This window comes from Schistocerca piceifrons, chromosome 1 (assembly GCF_021461385.2).
Source record: "Schistocerca piceifrons isolate TAMUIC-IGC-003096 chromosome 1, iqSchPice1.1, whole genome shotgun sequence".
In the NCBI taxonomy this organism is placed as follows: Eukaryota; Metazoa; Arthropoda; class Insecta; order Orthoptera; family Acrididae; genus Schistocerca; species Schistocerca piceifrons.
Genome location: NC_060138.1, coordinates 877,366,011 through 877,382,798, shown reverse-complemented (window position 1 = coordinate 877,382,798; position 16,788 = coordinate 877,366,011). Strand labels below are relative to the sequence as shown.

Genomic DNA, 16,788 nt, shown 5'->3' with positions numbered 1-16,788 from the left:
AAACTAGGAGAAGCCGATCTCGGGGAAGATCAGTTTGGATTCCGTAGAAATACTGGAACACGTGAGGCAATACTGACCCTACGACTTATCTTAGAACAGAGATTAAGGAAAGGCAAACCTACTTTTCTAGCATTTGTAGACTTAGAGAAAGCTTTTGACAATGTTGACTGGAATACTCTCTTTCAAATTCTGAAGGTGGCAGGGGTAAAATACAGGGAGTGAAAGGCTACTTATAAATTGTACAGAAACCAGATGGCAGTTATAAGAGTCGAGGGACATGAAAGGGAAGCAGTGGTTGGGAAGGGAGTGAGACAGGATTGTAGCCTATCTCGCATATTATTCGGTCTGTATATTGATCAAGCAGTAAAGAAAACAAAAGAAAACTTTGGAGCAGGAATTAAAATCCATGGGGAAGAAATAAAAAGGTTGAGGTTTGCCAATGACATTGTAATTCTGTTGGAAACAGCAAAGGTCCTGGAAGAGCAGTTGAATGGAATGGATGTGCCTTGAAAGGAGGATATAAGATGAACATCAACAAAAGCAAAACGAGGATAATGGGATGTAGTCAAATTAAATCGTGTGATGCTGAAGAAATTCGATTTGGAAACGAGGCACTCAAAGTAGTAGATGAGTTTTGCTTTTTGGGAAGCAAAATAACTGATGATGGTCGAAGTAGAGAGGATATAAAATGTAGATTGGCAATGGCAAGGAAAGTATTTCTGAAAAAGAGAAATTAGTTAACATTGAGTACAGATTTAAGTGGCAGAAAGTCTTTTCTGGAAGTATTTGTATGGAGTGTAGCTGTGTATAGAAGTGAAACGTAGACGATAACTGGCTTAGACAAGAAGCTTTCAAAATGTGGTGCTACAGAAGAATGCTGAAGATTATATGGGTAGATCATGTAACTAATGAGGAGGTTATGAACAGGATTGGGGAGAAGAGGAATTTGTGGCACAACTTGACTAGGAGGAGGAATCGGTTGGTAAGACATGTTCTGAAGCATCAAGGGATCACCAATTTAGCATTGGATGGCAGTGTGGAGGGTAAAAATCGTAGAGGGAGACCAGGAGATGAATACACTAAACAGATTCAGAAGGATGTAGGTTGCAGTAGTTAGTTGGAGATGAAGAATGTTGCACAGGATAGAGTAGCATGGAGAGCTCCATCAAACCAGTCTCTGGACTGAAGACCACAACAACAGGCTTCTGTACAAGATTTGGGTATTAAACTAATTCTTCAAGCCCTTCAATAACCATCATTGCCTGTACTGGATGGAGAGCTGCTTTTTTTAAAAAAAAAAAAAAAAAAATGTAACACCCAGAATGTTCCCTGGTCTTTGCCTTTCTCATACAGGGCCATTGGCATGCTAACACAATGTGTTCGTAAACTTGATTCCAAGATCAGTAAATGAAGTTTCCACAAGGTCATGCTTATGAAATACACTAATAATGTACATGGACTGCAACGTGATTCCAGCTTGATGGAGCCCCTCCACATTTTATCAGACATGTGAGGGAACTTGTCAAGGCACGCAATATAACATGTTGTCCCAAGAGTGCACAAATGCATTGAAGTTAATGAAGGGAAATTCAGACATTTATTGTGAACTGTACTACAGCTGTAATCTGAGGCACACAATAATGCTTACAGCTGAATGCATTAAAAATATGTATTTTTCAATTGATACTTTGTAAAAAAAACATTTTGTGATGTTTTCTGACTGTTGTATGTTGGGAACCTGATGATGTGTTGAATAATACAGAAAATAAACAACATTCTATCTTGGAAACCATTTGGAATAGAGCAGGTGTCCAAATGAAGTTTTTTGCTTCAAATTATTGTTCCTGTCGTATTTGTAAATATTGAACATGGCTCCAATACACCCTGTATGCACAGTATTGACATCATAATTCCAGCAGCTGCAAACTATTTTATTGCATCTGATTAAAGTAGTACCTTTAGTATAGGGCCTGTATAATAAGTAATGAGTCCAAATTTGAAGAAAGGTATTGAAATTATTGCTACAAACAATAAAAATTCTCCAAAATAGAACCCTTGGGCATCAACACACTACTGGCAGTGAGTTTTCCACATTTCTCTGTGGAAGTCCTTTTCAAGAGTGTCCCTTAAGTAGCATATCAAAACTGCTTTGACCCATGCTACAGTCTCACATTGTTTCCCTTTGAGAGCTTTTTTCAGTTGAGGGAACAGGAGAGAGTGTGGCAAGACTGCATTGGGATTGTAGGTGTCCTGGAGAATTGTTGCAGTGACATCTGGTCCAGATAGTTTTTAACCATGAAGCAGAGGTGTTATGCTGCATTGTCATGGTGCAGCTTTTGATTGGTGGCAGTGCTTGGCTTCATTCGGTTGACCTCTTCAGCCTTTCACTTTTCGGCACTACTGTGTAGAAAATGCACAATCATCTGTTTCTCAGGTATAAATTTGTGGTGGACCACAACCAAGGTTTCAAAGAAGCATGGCTTTGACCTGCTCATTCAAACCTCTTTTTTAAAAAAAATGAAGAAAGAAAAGAAGGGGGGGGGTGCCATTTGACACTTTGGCATTTAGCCTTTTCCTCTTTGAGGTAAAGTTTTGACTTCTGATAAGCATTACACCGCCTTATGTTTGTAAACTAATTAAAAACAAATTATGTACTAAGGACTCATCTGTTGTTTACATTATAGACAAGACTGGTAGTTCACAGTTGTGATTAAAGGCAGTCACTCATTTATCTCCTGCCACCTGTTGCTCATCAAGACAGGTCTGAGTAACGTCCAGACAATATAATGTCACTAACTCTGTTCAGAGCACTGTCTCTTCATTGGGGGTCCTTTGACTGCTAGACAATCTCCATCAGGTGAGCTTCTGAAAAGGATACCAGGAGATTGGGCACTTATGTAGAATTGATGTGCAGGTGACAGTGGTGTCATAATAATGCTAATGAATACTGAAAGAGGAGCAAATAGGTCCTGACACTGTGAAAGAAGAAGGAAAAAGGAAAAGAAACATTCAGAGTGGACAGAGTCAAACGAGAACTGATGACATTTTCTGAAGACAGATTCCCTTCCCCATTCTCGCCTCAAGAACCCCTTCCTTTGGAAATTCTCTGTCGGTAGAAGTCAACTGCTTCTAAAAACACACACTGAAAGTCAACTACATTATACTCAGAGTTTCGTTCCTTAAAAATGCAGAGTGTCAAACACTCTAAATTGACAGGCTCCAAAAAATGTCCCTTTACTGGAAAATGATCTTTTTCAAACTCCCAGTATTCTCCCTACATCTGTCAATCAATCCAAATTTCTTCATCCAACTGGTTGATTACCATTTCAGAACGTTTACTTTATAATATTGTGCGGTCTGTGTTTGAAGCGGGTAATTAAATCATGACTGTATCTGTTAATAGTTTACAACATGATTCATCCCTGTAAACATTTTATTGGAACTTTCGTAAGCCCTGCACCATTTTATAAATTACAAACATCTATAAATGTATCTCACCATCAAAAATTTTTATGAGTACTAATCTCCACCAGTCTCAGTAATCACGAAAGTGTTGGTATTAATTTCTTAGCCGTTTTTTAAACTTTTCTTATTGCATTTCCAGTCTGGAAACCAAACAGCAAAAATTGGTTTTTGGACTGCAAATTCAATAAGGGATGGAATGTGTCTCAGTGTGCCACTCCCACCAGCTAGATATTTCTCAAGTGCATTGAAGCAAGTGTGACAAATATTATGTTGGACAAATATGTACACTACACTAAGAACTTTGTAAGACTGACCAAAACAATCCAGTAATGTTTGCTATGCCTTTAAGAGATGAAAAACATGCAGTAGATAAAATTGAAAATAGTGTTATTATTTTACGTAAACAGGTAAAGGTAAATATATGCATTTCACGAACGAAAGATATTTTTTCACTTTGTTAAGAAACCAAATCCCATTTTAAATCAATAACCTGAACTGAAAAACAAAGAATATATTGAAAATTTTTGTGATATCTTGATACAAAGATAATACTAGACATGAGGACCAGTTGATTAGAACTAAATCTATGGCATTTACAAAGTTGTGATATTTTACTTTTTTATGGTTAATTATTACTTGCTATTTTATTTTTCTTAATCCTTGAATAGCCGTCTGGAATTGATGCTCTTTGTATTTATGTCTGTAACACTAAACATTATTTATAAACATTATATTTTTTACGTTATGTTTTTTATATATGTAAATCTTGAATTAACAAAAATCTGTAGGTATTGTTGTACTTTTACTGCAATTTTTCGGTCATCCTTTTCATGTGAAGTGTTCCTATCAGTTCCAGCCTTAACCTATTTTGATCCCCAAATAGTGATAGTTGTGGTTTAGTGATCAGTAGTTGACAGGCATATGAAAAAGATCAAAAAAATTGTTAAGTGGGGTAGGATTGTTGCAGACAGAGTAAGTTGTTTGTGGTACAAGATAAAGTTGAGGAAAGGTTGGGTGGGTGAAAGGATAGATCAAGCAAAGACCATGGCAGTTGTAGAGTATTGAAGTTAAGTGTGAGGCTTGAGAGCAGGGTTCAAGGTGGGTTCAGGCATGCTAGTGGAGTTAGAGGCCAGGAGAATTGTAGAATCAAAGGATGTGTTGTAAGATTGTAAAGACAGTTGCCATCTATGTAATTCAGAGAAGCTGCTATTTGAGTGGGGGAGGGTTAGTGGAGATCCATATGGCAAGAGTTGTGAAGCAGTCATTGAAGTCAAATGTCGTCAGTGGTGTGTGTGGCGTGTTCTGACAATGAGTGGTGAACTTTGCTCTTGATCATAGATTGGCAGTGGCCATGCCACATAAACAGCTGTACAGAAGTTACAGCTGAGTTGATATGTGAGAATCATGCATTCATAGGTGTTCCTACCTCAGGTAGGGTACCATATCGTTGATGAAGAACAATACCGCGTAACTGACAAATTGCCAGTTTTTAGTTTTTCAGTCAGATGATGTCGTTGATCGTACGCACGTCTGTGAATTTCTAATTATTTACTGTGAAAAAATTATCTAAAACAATACCACGTATGTGACACAGCAAATAAATAGATGGCAATACCGCAGAATTGTAGAGAATTAAATACCGCATATCTACAATCAATGGATACTGTAAACAATACCGCGTAGATACAAAAGCACACGCAGCCACAGCACATTGTTATTGCCTTATTACATATTTAACAGTGCTCGAAAGTGGTTCCGTGCTTGTAGCTTCATTCGTGATAATGGACAATGGTATAGATGACGATCTTTTTACTGAAGAAGAAATTGGTTCTCAGCTGAAATTAGCCTATGAGAATCGTTCCTGAGAATGACTGGTAGCAGTAAGAAAATTGTTTTATTATTCCCCTTTGAATGTTAGTAGTGCCGCAAGTGTCTTATTGTGATATAAATCAGAACGCCCCCGCTTCACTCATTGTGTGCTTTATTCATTTATGCCAAAGATTTCTAGACTGTCCACTTTCTTGTAGGATCTCCCATAAATGCAGAACAAACAACAGGCGAGAAAAGTCGTAACGCTGAAGTTAACATTTACCGAAGAAGAATTAATTTCGTATATGGGGTTCTCGGTTACTGTTCCTGCAACATCTAAGGATGCAGGTAAATTTTCTTGGGATTATTATTAACAGTATTACTGATGCCATTGTTCTCACAAATACCTGAATTTGAGCTTCATCTTTGTCTGCTTAAATTAATTTATAAATATTTTTTCATCTAGAAACTTCAGTGGCTGTATCCAACAATGCTCAAAATGAAACCACAGTCTCAGTTTCCACTAGAAGTGACACTACTTCACACTAATTGCCATGCGACTGTGCTCATTGTTTGCCAAACGCTCTGGTTAAATTATCAGAAGATCACTGGAGCAATAATGATGCTGACAGTGACGGCCAAGAATTTTATTGTGACGTAAGCAGTGACAGGAAAAGGAAGTCTAAACCACATCCTGAAGATTGGAAGAAAAATGCCAATAAAATTCTGAGAATGTGTGGACAGGCCTATACAAAAGAAGTCGAGTTGGTAAAATCACTCATGATACTCCAAGAGAGGCACGAAAATTAGTTCCAATATGTCCTTCGAAGATGTGCCAGAAATCTGTTCAAAGGAAGTGTCATCAGTTTTCTGCTGATGGTAGGCAGGCAGTATTAACACATTTTGGGAAACGATGTCATGGGATCAACCTTGTGGACGTAATTCTAACCAAACTTCCAGGGAAGAACACTGGCGAATTCAGGAGAAAAGACACACTCATTTATCATTTGAAAAATGAGCTGGGGAAACAAAGTATGCACAAAGATGTTTCTCAATACTCTTGGGATTAAAGAATGGACTGTCCGATATTGGCTGGGTAAATCCTCACTTGGGATGAGTCCTGATACAGAATTGTCACGACTCGAATCAAACAGACGAAGAAGAAAGATGAGAAAACCTTCATGAAAGAATCCCTGGAATCTCTTCCGAAACTTCCATTGTGTTACTGCAGGAAATCCTCCTCGAAGTTGTACCTTAAGCCTATTCTATAGTTCTTCTGTATGGACTCTATATGGAAAAATGTCATGTGGAGAAGTTTTCTCCATTAAGTCAGGCTACCTTTAACTTGATTTTAGAAGATGGTAATATTAGCTTATTTTCCCCCAAGAAAGACCAGTGCGACTTGTGTTGTAGTTACAGGTTTGGTAACTTGAGTGAAGATGTGTGGAAGCAACACACAGAATGGGAAAAGCGGGCAAGGATGCAAAAAGATGCTGAAAAGAAAGCAGCCCAGGAGAAGCTCTACTCAGTGTACACCATGGACTTACAGGCCGTGAAAGTAGTTCCATTTTTAAGTGCAAGTGCAGTTTATTATAAAACAAAGTTGGCTGTTCATAACGTTGCAATTTATAATTTAGAAAGACGTGATGCAGTATATTACTGGTTCGATAAAACTCAAGGTGATTTGGTTGCATCATGTTTTGCCTCATGCATCTTGAACACTGTCCAGAACGATTAAGGAAAATGCCATTCAAGTCATTCTGTATTCTGACGGCTGCACATATCAGAACTGAAACGTGATATTATTAAATGCTCTTTTAAGATTAGCAATTGATACTGGGCTACTGATTACACAAAAGTTTTTGGAGAAAGTCCCTACTCAAATGGAATGTGACTCAACTCACAGTTCCATTGAGTGCAAGCTTAAAAAGGACATGAAGTTACACTTCCTAGCCAATACGGTATGATATTAAAGAAGTGAGAAAAAAGCCACAGCCATATGAAGTCCATTACCTAAATTATTCCTTTTTCATCATCTACGCAGAGAAAAGTTTGTGGCTGTACGACTCAATTAGGCCTGGAAGAGCTGTAAAAAATGAGCCTACAGTTACCCATCTGAGGGTGATACAGTGCCACCCAAATGGTATTATTTACTACAAGTGCTCTTTCAATGAGGTGTGGCAAGAATTACTGGGGCATCTGAGGAAAGTGCTTGGAGATGTTTGCTTCCTGAAACTATGCAAGGAAAGACTGAAAATCAAGAAATCCAAATGGGATCATGTACAACAACTTAAATCTGTTCTTCCTAAAGATTGTCATAGTTATTATGACAACATTCCTTATGAATGAAAATTATCGCGGAGGTAACTGTGTGACGAGTATCAGTGCAGTGTAATTATCTGTTGCTGCTTTGAGTGATGTTTAGGATTTTTCTTGAAGAAATGCGCAGACATTATTGGAACTATGTAAACAGTATATTTATTTAAAATGTTTCCATGAAATCTTTCAATAAAAAAATGATTAATGCTCCAAAACGTGTTCTTACTAGCTTTCTCAACACCAAATACCAATGTAAATGTGTCAAGTCATGCCGGGAGACTGACAAACAAATATCGCATAAGTAACAGATCATGGCATAAATACCAAGACAATTCGCGTATGTGCCATAATTAAGATTTCTAAAGCATTTTTTCACATTTTTATTTGATCCAATATTTCCCTGTAGTGCTACGATGCAAATTTAGCGCCACTGTGAAATGTATTAGGCATTTTAGACAGTTTTTTGTCTCGTGTAAAATTCTTATTTTGCTACTTATGTGGTATTGTTTCTTCACCGACAATATGCCTTTGATTATACTGAATTAGATGTGCTGGGAGCATAGGAAATGTATTACAGCTTGATTTTCCTCAGGACTATGACCCATATGGCAAGAGATTGGTGATAGATATAAGGGTGGACCAAGATATTTCATGGATTAGGTGGACAGTGGGATACCACTTTAGGAGAGGAAGATATAAAGTTATTCATTTCAGGGCATAGAAAAGGTATTAGGAGATCTGTTGGAGGATGTGGTTAAGTTATTCCAGTACAGGGTGGTGCTGGATTGCAGGTGTGGTTGGTGATGTAGGAGCATGTGTGTAGAGATCCTTCAGTCCGGCATTTAATTTTAACAGAATGCCGATACCCCCTGAGAAGCATTGCCTTCTCTCTTTCAACAAACCAAACGTGTTTTCAGGGATCCAAATACAGATACTTTAAATGTCAAGGAATACGTTAACAAAGAGAGACAACTGTTAAAAATTGGTTTAATATCAAATTATCACTATACTACCACAAACTATTATGTAGCGACTGGAGTTTATCTACGTGACTTGATCTCTTGTGTGCTACGTGTTACTGTGTTCGGCATTGTGACATGTGTAAAGTTTAGTTGTTAGAGAGAAGATTTCCACCAAACCACTGTAAAGCATAAAAAAGTGTTACTATTAACTTATTGTTTGGTTCATAATAGAGAATAAGAACTATTGAGTTCTTAGCAGTCATTTGTTATTAAGCATTGGCGTCAGCTAACAGGTGATCTCATATTTTGTTACTTTGTGTCAGGGTGATCTTTTGTTGGTGTATCAGTTATTTAAAAAGAAAGGAATATGCTACATTATTATTATTATTATTATTAGTAGTAGTAGTAGTAGTAGTAGTAGTAGTAATTTACTATCACAGCGATAATTTTACAATGATATGGGATCTGTCATCTTAATACAAGGAAAACATTAGTCATTTATACAGATGTATGAATACACACATTTTTAATGAGGAGAGGACAGACAGTATGCTGTGATCTTGTTGATGAAACTATCCTGCCACTTCTCTGAAGTGATTTAGGAAAATCTAAATCAGCATGGCTGGACAAAGCATGAGCCTCCTCCATTTCAAACCGGAGGCCAGTATCTTAACAATTGAACTACCTTACTTTGTTATATGTAACATACAATTCATTTTTGCATACTTGGAACAAGTTAGTTTAATAACATGAAAAATAATTATACACCACTCATATAGTATCTCCATACTTACGGCTATCCAATACCAGTAGGAATTTAGAACAGGGCGAGTGTCATTGCTTAAGTTCTGCAGAGTCATGTTGGCCGTAATCACCATCAGACACAGTGGGAATACAGTGGTGTGACAGAAGCTAATTGTAAGAACCTAACCAGAGAGCAGTAGACAATATGTTTTGTAGCAGTTAGTAGAAATAATTTATCAAGTCCTGATGCAAATATAAACAAACAACAGGATAAACAGCAGTCATAATCCCAAAAATTCAAAATATATTTGCCATAACAATTAAGTAAGTTTTGTGATTTTGTGATATGTCATGTAAAGGTGAGATAACTAACTTTACAGTAACTATGGCTGTGGTAAATTAATCATCGTCTTTCAAACTAATCACAACTGAGACAATGGTATAGTCTACCTACGACCAAGATCTTCATTCCTCTACAGTATTTAAAAAGCTGATACTGAGGCAGCAGCTATTGAAGACTTTCTTTCATGTTCCAACATAACCATACATTATCAGTGATAAATATTATTTTCAATTTTGATAGGTGAAATACATCCCCTTTTCTCATATACACCTACACCCCACAAGACACTTTCCCAATTGTATTTATCGTTTCAAGGATTTCTTGTCAAAATACAATGAAAATAAATAGCTCCAGTATACAAACACACAGTACTTATGTTTTATGAGGATGGGCAGGTAGTCAGCCATGACTTTGCTGAAGAAACAATCCTTGCATTTGCCTGAAATGATTCAGAAAAACCATAGAAAATCTAAATCAGGATGGCAGGATAGACCAGACTCTCTCCTCCCAAATAGGAAGTCAGTGTCAAACAACAGCATTGTCTTGTTCAGCTTGTCCCTATTGTACAATTTCCATTGGGTTGTACACAGTGAGCACCATAAATATTTTAATATAAAACACAAGTTTATGCTGCACCACTGCACACAGTATGCACGTCTTCTGGCAACTCCAAAACCACGAACATGCATGTCTTCATTTCCTCCTGTCAGTGTGTCAGTAAAGTATGTTTTGGTTACCTTTTTTAATATATATGTTTTAGTAATATTTGTCATCTCCTTGGTTAGTTTATTATAGAAAATGCTGTTTTGAGTTTTTGTTTGCTTTTCCTTTGTAAACGGAAGTCCAAAATGGCTCTTGTTCCATTATTTTGTATTGAACTAGTAGTGAAATAACTACAGATGTTTTCCTTGATATGCACAACAGACTGATGGATATACTTATTTGGTTTAGCAAGACTACCCAGTTTTTAAATATTTGTTTGCAACAATCCCAGCTATTACTTTTGTTTTTTTATTAAATATTCCATCGGTTTTTGGAGAAACATAGACATATTAATAACTAGAATACACTGTGTTAATATTCTGCAATCATATTTATTTTATAGTTGGTTATGAACCAGCTGTTGGCTTCTTAGGCCATTATACTAAACAGATTGCCTTCACAACTTCAGCTACATTAGTAGCTGTATAAAGATTGCTGTGCAAAGGTGTGACATTTTATGACTACATTGATACAAAACACAAGCATAATGTAATAGCTAAAGAGAGATATTAAACTATTAAAACTATATGAATGAAGAATCCGAAAATGTTGTATAAAGAGAGTAATGGCACAGGCTACTATGTCTTGTAAACAAACTGGAGAATGTGATTAAACCAAAAGGGGGTGGGGGAGGGAATGAGAAGGAAATCTATGGAATGTGGTGTGGAACAGCTATAACAAGCTTACTATGTAAATGGAGAGATAAATAATAACTGGCTTGTACTACTTTAATAAGGGTAAATAATGGAACTGTGTTTGTTCATTAGGGACTGGGTAAGGAATCTGATTTGTGTTTATTAATGGCCAGAATTTCAAGTAATGTTAATTTTCTGCCTTTACTTCCTTTATGGAGAACATCACATTTCACATCATATGAATTCCATTCATTCAGAGCAAGCTGAGCAGAGGTGAAATCTTTCTTTTTCAGTCTCCAACTACTGTTGCACTCGGTCAGTCTAAAACCCACTCTGTTCTAATGGTCGAATCTTATCCTTCCTGTTGAACAGAAGGTGGACAACACTATTCCTAGTGTAAAAATCTGGAGTATATTTCCTGGATCTTAGTTTTCTGACAAGACCGTGTGAAGCATATGAACATATAGCATGGGGCCCATACATTGTCAGTGTGGTTTTGCACTGTTTGAGGTGGATGAAGGAGTGCTGCTATCCTCTGTCTCTTCTTTTTGCCGGATATGTCACCATTTAGGACTAACCATTGCTACCTGATTGACAGCATACTCAACCTTTATTTCTTTCACCATTAGATAATACACTTGTTATAATTGTTCTACACCCAATTTCCATAGATTACATTCTCCCTCCCCCTTTTTTGGTCTATTCATCACATTCACCAGTTTATCCACATGACGTAGTCCCTATGCCATTACTCATTTGTACAACATTTTTGGCTATATACATTCACATAGTTTGCCATTACATTATGCATTATGTTTTGCATCAGTAGAGTCATAAAATGTCACATATCTTTGTGCAGCTATAAATTCTTGCTGAAGTTGTGTGGACTTTGTTTTAGTATTAAGTTATCTGACATAGCCTAAGAAGAAAGAAGCCAGTTCATAGCAAACTATTAAATAAATATTATTTTGGAACATTAATGCTGTGTAATTTAAGTTATTAATTGCTTTTAGTTATTATTCTCATGGTCCTTTTATGCAGTTTGAAAATGGTGCCCATGTTCTGCACCTTTCATACCAAGAAAAGGACCTCATTGTGTGAGTGTACTTTGGAATAGTATGTCATCCCAAGGCATTGGCTGTTACAAATCGCTACTAGAACACTGATAACATGCCAATGACATTCTTTATTACGACATCTTTGTGTATTCATTCTGTGTCGATTGACAATCAATGTTTATCCCTAAAAACTTTGTGTTTGTTATGCGGTCTACAGGTTTATCACTTATTCTGAATCTGCTAGTGTTGCTTTTCCTCCTTGTGTTGGAGTGCATACTGTTTGTTTTCTTTATGCTTGATGTTAATTTATTACATACAGCCTGTAAACACTCCCAAGTGTCTCATTTGCTTTATCTACTAAGAGTTTTGGTGTTTTATCAGTGATTATGATATTGCCATTAAGAGCAAGGAGGACGTTGACAGCACAGAACAACAGAATTAGCCCAGTATGCTACCCTGAGGCACTCCTTTGTTTATACACAGCCCCTTCACATCATTGTGACCACTGTGTATGTTTGAGACCAGCATATAACAGCTACTCACAGATGACAGGTGGCAGCACTAGCAGAGGAGAGTATATAAAGCGTGTCAGCGGGGAGGCAGAAAACAATGCAGTCATTGTCATAATGTGAAAATGGAGCGATTTATATGATGTCCAAAAGAGAATGATCATTGGCTTTTGGGCAAAGGGTGGAAGCATTTCTGAAATGACTAAGTTTGTAAACTGTTTGCATCTCACAGTGTTCCATGCATGGTAAAATGGCACTATCCAAAACTGACCCCAAGATAACTGTGGTGCATCATGGACTGTAGAAGATGGGTGAATTACTGCTCCAGAGATCTATACAAGTTAATAGAAGTGCAACTGTTGAGCAACTGACTGCCCAGATGAACCAAGGGGCTACCAACAGCATCTCCTCAATGACCATTTAGCAAACATATCTGCGTTTTAGCCTCTGGAGCAGGCGCTTGGTTCATTTACCCATGCTGGCTGCTGCTCATTGGCAATGAAGCCTGGAATTTGCATGCCAATACCATAACTGGCCATTCACTGAGTGGTGACAGGTAGCCTTTTCAGATGAAGCACATTTTATGCTCTATCGGGTAGATGGCCAATGGTGTGTTCAGTGTGAAACGTCTAAAAGCAAGGGGTCCAGACCAGAGTGTTTGTTTTCGTGGTGTTCCCTGGGTGATTTCATCATTCTGGAAGGCACAGTGAATCAACCCAAGTTTGCATCTGGCCTTAGGAATCACGTTCACCCTTACTTGCAGTTTGTTTTTACGCGCCATGGATCCTCAACTGAGAAACCTAGCAGGGCTAGCCATGGCACTGGAGTCAGCATGGCTGCATATCCCTGTCAGTATCTTCTGAATCTCACTGACTGTCTTCTTGCACATCTTGCAGCTGGCCATGCTGCAAAAGGTGGTTATTCCGGCTTTTGAGTGATGGTCACATTAATGTGACTCTTCAGTGTGTGATTCTTGTCTGACAGTTGTTCTACTAAATATTTGTCGTCAGCAGATGTATGAACCATTTCTAGCCTTTGCACCTTATTTTACAGGTAAGGCTGGAACCATTCATTTGCTATTCCTTTTACCCACTTAGTGCTTCTAGTCTTAACATTTTATGGACGACAGTTCTAAAGCCATGGACAAGGCTAAGAATATGCCTGTAGCAGAGTTATTTTTGTCAAGAGCTTAAAGTACCACTTTTGTGAATGCTATTATAGCCGACATTGTACTTCTCTCTCTTTGGAAACCAAATTGTAATTAATTAGTGTGTTTTTCACGGTTGATTCAATTATTTTTGAAAATGCTGACAACAGTGATATTGGATTGTTGTTTTCTGTACACTGCATTACCTTTTTTTTAGTAATGACACAAACTGTTCATCCTTTAGGTGCTCAGTAAAAATATCTGGCCTAAAGGATGCAATTATTATGTCTGTTAACGAGATTTGTGTGCTGTCTATGCTCACCTTCAGAACAGAGACAGTAATCTCATCTGTACCTTTTGACTTCTTACTTTTCTTTAATTTCTGTATTATTTTCCTCACTATAAGCTTTATTGTGAAAAATATTGTCAAAGTGCTTGCAGTGTAATTGATTAAGGATACTAAATGTGTTTCAAGATGATGATGCAACTTCTCTTCAGTAAAGAGAAATTGTCACTTAAAAGATTTACCAATTCCTGAGGATTTTCTATTACTCTACTCTCATCTTTCATTTGTATGTTTTTATATTTGTCTGCCTTTTCCAGTTTCATGTTTTATCACAACCAATATTATTTTTGTTTTATTTTCTGCATTATATATTATACTGTCATTGAATTACTTTTTTCAACAGTGAGTGCTACCCTCCTGTATATCATTTTCTATCTGAGACAATGGTCTAGGAACTGTGGATTATTGTAGTGTTTTTGCAAAGAATGAGAAATTTAAACATCTGGGAGGGCTTTCTAATACCCACAGTTATCCACTTATTTTCCTTATCTACTGCTGCAGTGGCTGCTTAAGAAAATAGCCCTTCAAAAAGTAATGTAAACAGTGCCCAGAATTTAGAGAACTTAATATCTATTTTGTTTTCCATATACGTCTCAGTCAAGGTTTGTTTTGCCTGTGCTTTAGAAAAAGTATGTAATTTGTGTTTCAAGACGATAGGCCTGCAGGTTTGTGGATTTTACCAAGCCTGTCTATAGCTTTATTACCTGACAGTAGTTAACAGAGGCCATAATGCTTTATAAATACTACACAATTTTCACTTCCAGTATCTGTAAGTAAGTGTTCTAAGACTGATGCTGAAATTGCTGGTATGCAGATAACAGTGTTTACCACATCTGTCATTCCAAAAATGTCCTCACAGTTTTAGGAAGTTATTACTTAGTTTGGGGGAATTAGACTCTTTCCAGGACTTCAGTTAATTTGTTGAAAAAAAGTGTTCACATTACCACTGTGTGAGTGTTATAAGTACAACAGAATGATTAACTTTTCATTGAAGCCTAATGTTGTTAGTTCAACAGCTGCAGTTTCAGAATGTTTATCTGCACTAATTGGCATCCAGTCTTCTTCAGCTTTAAAATGCGTGCCGTTCCTGTTATAAATATGTGATTCCTCATCATTTAAGATAGTTCTGCACTAGCAATTTGCACAGATAGCAAGAGCACTATTTGCTGTATTCCAGCATCTCTGCAATGGTGCTCTGTAATGCAAAGCTGTTCAAAGATAATTCAGGTTTGAGCTAGTGTGCTTTATTTTTAATAGATTGCATATTTAATGAAGAATAGATATTCTGGGCAAATTCATGCGGTGTTTGTCCTTATGATTCCTCCCCCCTCCCCCCCCCTTATGATATCTAGTGAATGATGACTCATGTGTGGTACATACTATCTTGTGGTTGAGAGGGGAGCCTGTTGTCATGATTTATCCTAAAAACGGCCTAGTCCTTATGCCCACAACAGAAATTTGACCATGTGTGACTCCTAATGGAATAATCCACATAGGAATGGAAAGGTGAGGTTGTGTGGGAAGGACAACTAATCGCGAGCATCCATGTGAGCTCTAATTTCTCTGATTTTAGTTGTGGTCATTTTACAAGACATGTGATATGAAGTAATATGTTGCCTGACACCTATTTGAAAGAACATCATTGGAATTTCAGCAGTAAGCCTCTCCATGGTTCACAACAAATCTGTTCTACATCTCTGTAACACTCTTGCACTTACTAAACAATCTCTTGACAAAATGTACTACTCTTCATTTCATCTGTGTCTCTTCTGTTATTCCAATCTGATAAGCTTCACACATTGATAAGCTGTACTCTAGGATTGGTTAAACAAGTGTATTGTAAACCACTATTTTCTTGGATGTATTCTTATTTTTTGAAAAAAATAGAAAAGAAAAAACTGTTCACCAGACAAGATCACATGAACCGTTTCTTTATTTAAGACAATTTCTAAAGACTTTGCTGTCATCTTCAGGTCTTAGAATTTTTGTTGTAAAACATGTTCATTTTATGCTGAACCTCACGCACAAGGTGTTAAGTGGATAAAAATCGGCACATTATAATGTCAAGTGGAATAAATGAGCACATTATAATGTGCTAATTTTTATCCACATGACATCTTGTGTGTGAGGTTCAGTGTAAACTGAACATGTTACACAACAAAAAAATTTCAGACCTGAAGATGACAGCAAAGTCTGTTGAAACGGGTTGTCTTAAATGAAGAAATATTTTATATGATCTTGGCTGTTGAATAGTTTTTTTACAATCAAAACAGATAGATTACCTTTCAGTGCTCTCAAAATGAGAAAATTCAATTTAAAAAAAATCTCCCAACCAATCTCAGCCTGACATCTGCTTTTGCTACAACTGTCCCTCCATAGGTATTTTATGATTGTTTCTAGGTCTCGTGATTTATTATCAGTTGCATAATCATTCAGTAATGGATGTCTTCACAAATTTATATGCAGTACAATATGTTTATGTAGTTTCAGAGTCAACCACAAGTCCCTGCACCAAATATCAATACCCTGCAATTTTTCGTGCATTTTGCTAGTCTTCTGCAACCTTCCTTTAGGTAAACAGTGTCATCTACGAACAGCCTTGTGGAGCTTCCGACATTACCCACTATATTTCATTTACAGTAATGACCCTGTAAAATACATGTGGGGTTTGCCTGAAATTACCATTACA

General features: G+C 37.1%; 1 protein-coding gene across 1 annotated transcript in view; it reads left to right on the top strand.

The window, feature by feature from the left end:
- Positions 1–16,788, top strand: part of LOC124716462 (exportin-6-B) — a gene marked incomplete in the record, with an annotated part of 329,183 nt that overhangs the window by 43,065 nt on the left and 269,330 nt on the right. The window contains 1 exon segment of the mRNA XM_047243176.1: positions 5,493–5,622. Within this exon segment, the coding sequence (XP_047099132.1) occupies positions 5,617–5,622 (6 nt within the window).